This window comes from Lathyrus oleraceus, chromosome 4, assembly GCF_024323335.1.
Source record: "Lathyrus oleraceus cultivar Zhongwan6 chromosome 4, CAAS_Psat_ZW6_1.0, whole genome shotgun sequence".
Classification (NCBI taxonomy): Eukaryota; Viridiplantae; Streptophyta; class Magnoliopsida; order Fabales; family Fabaceae; genus Lathyrus; species Lathyrus oleraceus.
The window spans coordinates 276,350,442-276,358,412 of NC_066582.1; the positions used below are offsets into that span (position 1 = coordinate 276,350,442).

The 7,971-nt window shown below is 35.2% G+C and overlaps 1 protein-coding gene across 1 annotated transcript; it reads right to left on the reverse strand.

The window, feature by feature from the left end:
• Window positions 1-5,156: 5,156 nt before the first annotated feature.
• LOC127075080 (probable nucleoredoxin 1) lies at window positions 5,157-7,600 on the reverse strand. Its single transcript, XM_051016529.1, is given in 5 exon segments — window positions 5,157-5,991; window positions 6,087-6,566; window positions 6,731-7,068; window positions 7,071-7,209; window positions 7,434-7,600. Coding segments are annotated over 5 exon segments (1,707 nt in total). The 5' UTR covers window positions 7,524-7,600; the 3' UTR covers window positions 5,157-5,331.
• Window positions 7,601-7,971: the final 371 nt, after the last annotated feature.

Sequence of the window (7,971 nt, forward strand, 5' to 3'; positions counted from 1 at the left end):
GTAGAATTGAGCAGCTCAATTCCTCTAACAGCTTAAGTCTCAATGCCTCACCAAATGTTGCAAACAAGACTGGTTACAAAGGAAACTGGAGAAACAATGGACTTGGCTTCCATGGCTCAAATGGAAACTGGAGAGGCTCCAACTCGAGAGGTTGGAGAGGAGGCAGAGGTAGAGGTAGGTTCTCTAAACCTACCTGTCAAGTATGCTCAAAGACTGGTCACACAGTAGTGCAATGCTTCTATAAGTTTGACAAAACCTACTCAGGATCAAATCACTCAGCAGAAGAGAAAGAGAAATCTGCATTCCTAGCATCACAAGGAACCAATCAAGAATATGACTGGTACTTCGATAGTGAAACAAGCAATCATGTGACACATAAAACTGAAAAATTCCAAGAAATAAATGAACATAATGGTAAGAACTCTCTGATTATTGGAAATGGTGAGCAACTCTAAATTATATCCATAAGATCTTCCAAACTCAAGTCACTTAATATACATGATATACTGTATGTGCCTAACATTACCAAAAATCTATTAAGTGTATCTAAATTGGCGGTTTGATAGTAACATTCTTGTTGAGTTTGATAAGAATTGTTGTTTTGTGAAGGACAAGTTAACAGGGAAGACAATACTAAACGGAATACTTAAAGATGGATTATACCAGCTCTCAAGAATTGAAAGGAGCCCAAGTGATTATATATCTGTCAGGGAGAGATGGCATAGGAGACTTGGTCACCCAAACAACAACATATTAGACAAAGTCTTGAAAATTTGTAATGTCAAAGTATCACCTAGTGATCACTTTAGTTTTTGTGAGGCCTGCCAATATGGAAAAATGCACCTCTTACCCTTTAAGTCTTCTTCGTCTCATGCTAAGGAACCACTTGAGTTAGTTCGCACTGATGTAGAGGGCCCCTGCACCAATAATGTCATCTTCTGGTTTCAAATATTATGTGCATTTTGTTGATGATTTTAGTAGGTTCACTTGGATTTATCCTTTAAAACAAAAGTCTGAAACTATGGAAGCTTTCATTCAATCTAAAGCCTTGGCTGAAAATCAATACAATAAGAGAATCAAAGTAATTCAGTGTGATGGTGGTGGTGAATACAAACCTGTGCATAGTTTTACAATAGAAGCTGACATAGGTTTTAGAGTGTCTTGTTCTTATACCTCTCAACAAAATGGAAGAGCTGAGAGGAAACACAGACACATAGCTGAGTTTGATTTAACCCTGCTTGCACAAGCTCAAATTCCATTCCAATATTGGTGGGAAGCATTCTCCACTTCAGTATACCTTATAAACAGACTGTCATCTCAAGTTACCCAAAATGAAACCCCCTACTCACTCATGCTTCATAAGGAACCTGACTATAAGCTCTTAAAACCCTACAATCAACACAAGCTGCAATTTCACACAACCAGATGTGTGTTCTTAGGCTATAGTAACTATCACAAAGGGTATAAATGTCTCAATTCCCATGGCAGGATCTTCATATCAAGACATGTTATTTTCAATGAAGATTACTTCCCATTCCATGATGGGTTTCTCAATACAAGAGGTCCTCTAAAAATAACTAACAATCCATCATTCTATTTACCTTTGTGCCCTGCAGGTAATCCTATCACTAATGCAATCCCTGAAGGAGATATCTCAGATGAAGTGAACTCAGCTGACTCACAAATCTAGCACATTACACTAGTACAAAGTCTTTGATCACACTTTACCTTTCCCTAACAACACAATTGATTATCCTAATGCAAATGCATCTTTCCCTACATACCAACAACACACTCATCATCCACTTTCATCTGACTGTTCCTCCAACTTAAATCCCTCAATTTCTAGACACATCATTCCGACACCTACAGTTGAACCAGTCTTCTCATTTGACTATCCACGAGATATTTTCTCACCACCTTCTTTTACATCCTTACTAGCACTAGCACCAATGACCAACCTCAACCTTACACTTCAAGAATCCCTAACTGCATTATTCAGAAACCTACAAAAAATTGACGACTTTATCGGTAATAACCTCGACTCTTCTCACTATGTCCCTTATCCTATTCAATCCATTATTCAACTTTCACCTCTCCTCCACATATAACCACTACAACATATCTGCCATAAGTGAATCTGAACCACAAACCTACGAAGAAGCTTGCAAGCATCCTTATTGGCTTCAAGCCTTGTCCTTTGAACTTCATACCCTAGAGATAAATACTACATGGACTTTTACTACCTTACCACCTCACAAAGAGCCATTGGATGAAAATGAGTCTACAAAATTTAAAGATATATTAATGGTTCCATTGAAAGATATAAAGCGTGATTGGTTGCAAATGTTATAACCATACTTAAAGCATATATAAATTTTCACTTTCGGCCATGTGACAAATATGTAACTATGTTATGTGTCGGTAATATCGTTAAATGAGTTTAATGATGACAACTCTTCCAATGGTTCTTGAAGAGGACATATGAACATGAAAGAATAAATCACGATAACTCTTCCAATGGTTCTTAATTATGACATATAAAAAAAGAAAGAGACACTACAAGTCTCATCAAGATAAATGTTTTAAGTTCTAGTTAAAGGTACTAGATAAGTTTAATCAAGAAAAGAAACTTGAAGTTAGGAAGTTATGATCACGTGGTTATGAACTTGAATATATGAAAGCGTGAAAGTTTTATTGTTTGTGCGCTTAGAGTTTTATTGTGTTTTAATCAGTAAATTGTAAATGAATTAAGAGTAAGTCTATAGGTACTAAGGCAATGCGCGCACACACACAAAAGTATTTCAAACTTTTCATCTTTTTTTATAACAAAATTTTTAAAACAAATCTAGACAAGTGCTTAACCGATTAGAAGCTTGTTTAATAAGTCAGAAAGATAAAACACATTGATTGATCGATTAAGCCTCTGTGTTAATAGACTAAATCAAAGTGTATAACCTTGTAATAGTTTAAGAAGACTAGTAATCGATTAAGTGATGTCGAAAATCGAAAAGTTCTTTTTTGATTTGGACTAATCAATTAAGACATGTTTTAATAGATTAAATATTTAAAAGGCTCATGTATTGTTTACTTTTTTAGCCATATTATTCTTATAAAAATGAGACTTCACCTCGTTTAAAAAATACACTAGTTTTCTAAATAGAAATTATATACTATCTTTCTTTTTCTCATTTTTTTATAAAGTTATTTTTTACTAGAGTTGCTTTATTGTTAAGAGTAAATTTGAGAGTTGTGTTATAACGGTGTTGTGGTGTAATTTTTTTTCAAGAGCGTAGTTCTGTTATGATTTGATTGTAATAGATTTGAAGGTTACAAATTAATAAGAAGTTAGGGTGAAGATTGAGTTATTGAGTCGAGCTTGTGTAAAAGTTTTAATTATATGTGAAAGATTTTTAGGTTGATCATATGCATAGGCTCAAGTTATTTTGTAAGTTTTTTGGGTTGATCTAGTGTAAAAGCAAGATTGATGTAGTGACAATCAAAAGGAAAAACTCTTTGGGACTGGAATAAAACAAGTGATTTATGTCGAATGAGAGAATAATTCTCTAGCATGATTTTTTATCCCTTTTCTCTTTTACTTTATGTTATTTATCTTTTTTGTTATTTATTTCTCCATCTCTTGTCTCTTTTATTATTATTATTATGTTGCTTCATCTTTGTTTATTTCTATGTTATGACAAACTATATTAAAATTAAATGTTTTTACAAATCGATTTTTTAGAAATTTGAATATCACAATTCATCCCCATCTTTTGGAATTACTTGGTCAACAACAAAAATGACAACAATTCGACTTTTACTAGCCCCTGCCTCTATACAAAATTGACATCTCCTATAGTTAATGTAAATAATGTCTTCCTCACCTTATGAGGAAGTTTACATGCGATTGCCACAATGATTCACTCCTACTTCTCCCAATCAAGTATCCAAGCTCCATCCAATCTAGGCATTATTTGTCAAAGGAAATATACCTTATGATTGCTTCATGATACTGGCCTGCTTGCTACAAAACCTCTCATGACTACTATGATTCGATCCTTCAACCTTATAACTCAAACAATTTCTCCATCAATTGATCCTACTGAGTACATGAGACTCATTTGGCGCTTGTTTTACTTAACCACTGCCAATCTTGATCTCAGCTATGCAGTATAACAATTAAGCCAGTTCTTTTATTCTCCTCTTGTAGCTCGCATGCAAGACGCCACCTCTGTTTTAGGAAACCTTAAAATATCCCCTTAGGGTTTTTTTTCCATCTTCTTCAAAGTTTTAGCTCAAGTCATTAGTGCTTCAGATTGGACATTTTGCCCTGAAACATGCAAGTCTATGACAGGCTATTGCTTTTTTCTTGGTGACTCCCTCGTTTCATGGAAATCGAAGAAACAAAGCATCATCTCAAGATCTTCACCTTTCCTTCACTTCACCGGTTCTCCTCTACTACGATACTCTGTCTTCCAGACACATCGCTACCAACACCTTCTTTAATGAGAGAACAAATTATATACATTAATTGTTATGTTATTAGATAGAAGATCAATGCCAACTTATTCCACCTTCCTATTCCAAGTTCAACTCAATTCGCGTACATCTTGACTAAGCCTCTTGATCCACAACCTTTTTCCGTTTTACTGTCTAAGTTGGAAAAATTCAACTAACTATTCTCCACTTGAGGGAGAGTGTTAGATGATAATTCTATGTTTATTTCTTATGTTAATGGAGTGTTAAGTTAGTTACTTTGTTTAGTTAAGTTAGTTATATTAGGTTGTTATGACAGTTACAACCATAACAACCTTTCCTTGATTCTACCTCTCCCCATGTGACTAAATAGGAGTTCACTCATGTACTTAATGAGAAACACATGGTATTCATTACCTAACTATATATGATTTATCAATATTTCTACCATCTCCTTAAATTTCATATAGATCTCCATAAAATTATAGTTTGTGCATACTTTTTTACCATCTCCTTAAGTTTCATATAGATCTCCATAAGTGCATATACTTGTTATCAGTCACATTTACATGTATTGTTAAAATATTAAAACTGTTGTTCAAGCAGTAGCACTCAATTGAAAGCTTCTACATTTGGAATCAAAAGCAGAGATTAAAACAAAAAGGTAAGGGGACGCAGAATAATCATAATTTTTGGCCTGGTGTTTCTTGCACAAGATTTAAGCACACATTAAACATTACCAACCGCACCCTAATGTCATGAGGTTCACATTATTTTATACAACTCACAATACATATTAAAACTACTATCACATGTAGATAATAACAGTAATCACCAAAATATAACAAGCAGTATTCAGGCTTTGGTGCAGACATCTCCATCACAAACCCAACCATCTTTGGGCTTCTCTTCTTCCTTGACACCATTTATGCTTCCTTTGTCTCCCAGTGCACAATTTGGATGGAGATCAAAGTCACAGTCTTCACAGTAGTATGACCGATCACGTCCCTCCTCATTGCAATCATCACAGTAATAAATCTTGCGGCGCAACAATATAAGCTCATGCTCATGTGTTTTATGAGTCACCTTCTCAGGCCACCCCTTTGCAATTTCATCTTTTTGTGCCTCTAGTTCTTTTATTCTCTCCTCAGTGAAGGGATAAGCATCTGCCCCATAAAGCCCAACCAGGTCTCGAGCTTCATGTGTGATAGTCCGGCCACTTGGTCCGATTGCCACGAGCTTGGGGATGCCAGATACCTTGAATTTGCGACTTAGGAATTCTTTCCTTGAGTCACCAAAGGGAAGTGCCAGCCATGGCATTTCCGCAAAGAAATCATCAAAGGAGTCTTGATCCCTGTCACTCGAGATAAAAACGACTTCTAGTGCAGCATTGTCTTGTGCCTTAATCTTATGGTATGCCTCAATGAGTTTTGGAAGAAATGCACGACATGGAGGGCACCATTGGGCTGAGAAGTAGAGGAGGACGGTCTTCCCCTTTAATTCCGACACCGGAGTCTGAAATGGGGTTAAATGCCAAAATGTTAATATCACATTAACTAAGAGAAACAGTCAACATAGTTCAGTAAAATTTATATTATAAGAAGTTTTACCTTCTCCCCGCCAATCTTATTAACAAAATCTTGATCCCCAGACACCAAAAATGACTCGAGTGTTTGAGATGCCTCCTTGGCCTTTGCTAATTCTTCGAGCTCAACAAACTTTTCAGGAGTGAATGGATATGCATCGATTCCATGATCGTCAATGGCCTCAACAACATTAGTATGAAGAGTTTTCCCATCTGGCCCAATAATAACCAAGGTGGGGAGTTCTGATAACTCAAAGTACTGAATTAGCTTCGCACAGGTTTTGTCCTTGAGAGGCAAGGATACCCAAGGCAAACCTTCTAATTCTTTCTGGAATGACTCTTCGTCATCATCTACAGGTATAAACACAACCTCAAAGTTCTCCCCATTTTCCTTCAGCTTCTTGTAAACCTCCTTAAGCTGTTGAGTAAATGCTGCACATGATCTGTATGAAGTCGCGCAAAAATACAGACCAACTGTCTTCCCTTCAAGCTCAGAGATAGGTGTCTGTGAGCACATGAAAGGAAAAATTAGTAAATGAACCACTGATTTATGACAAACGGCTAGACAATAACAAAGAAACTACTATCAATAAATTTTGATAAAACTATAGGAGCAATCTAAAAATGAACTAAGGGAGTATATCATACATAGTGATGTTACTAGCTTACTTTTTTTCCATCCGCCGATATCACAAAGTCACGAGAGCTAGAGACCAATATAGACTTCAAGGTCTGGTTCCTCTTAGCTTCCTCTTCTTGATCTTTCAACTCTTGGACCCTTTTTGATGTGAAAGGGTATCCTTCAGCTCCATACTCACGGATAATGTCAACTCCGTCTTCAGCAACAACCTTTCCAGTTTCATCAAGCAATGCAAGATGAGGAATGCCGTTTACATGAAACAAATCATCAAGACGGCTGCGTGTCTCTGAATCAGAGAACGGTACAGCCAACCACGGCATCTTGGAAAAGTAGCTCTGAAAGGCCTCCTCATCTTCATCAGCTGTGAGAAAACAACCTCAAAGTCACCCTTTGGAGAGAGTTCATTGTACACTTCCACCAATGTTGGCGTGAATCCTCGACATGGACCACACCATGATGCTGAAAAATATAAACCAAGTTTCTTTCCCTTCAAGGTGTCAATATTAACCTGTGAATTCAAAATTTCATAATATAAGAAATAGCAGCACAATATTCCATTAGTATGAGTACAAATTAAGCTACCACTTCAAACAACTGACACATAAACACTCACGGAACAATTTCAATGAAATTACAAATTGATGATTCCTCAAATTGAAATTACAAATTGACGATGCCTTCAATTTCATAAAAAAATCAACAACAAAAAAACTGAAAAAGAGAAGATAGTACCTGATCGGCGTTGTTCCGAACAAGAAAATCTCTATCAGCAGAAGAGAGAATAGAGTGAAAATCGTGAGTAACATCAAGAGAATCTGCCATTGGTAGTGATCGGTAATAACAGAGAATAGATAACAAGACAAGCAAAACATTGACTGCTTATTTATAGTTGATTTGGAAAGGTACTTTAATTAGGGGCTAAGAAAACAAAATTATCTCACACCGTCTTTCCTTAAACTACTTTTAAAAATAATTTTTTTAAAAAGGTCTTTTAAAAAAATATAAATAAAATAATATTTTAAAAATAAATATTCAAATTAAATATTTATTTAAAAAATTTCTAAAAAATTGTTTATAAATTTATTTTACACAAAATTATACAGTACGATAAAAAATCATTTAAAAAATATAAATTGGCTCTTAATATTTAATGTAATTTAAAGTTATATAATTTGATTGTTGGTCGGTTTGATATGCCATGTCTTTATAGTAATTAGATTTGTATGACAACTATTTTATATAATTTATGAGTTTTATTAGTTTATAATTT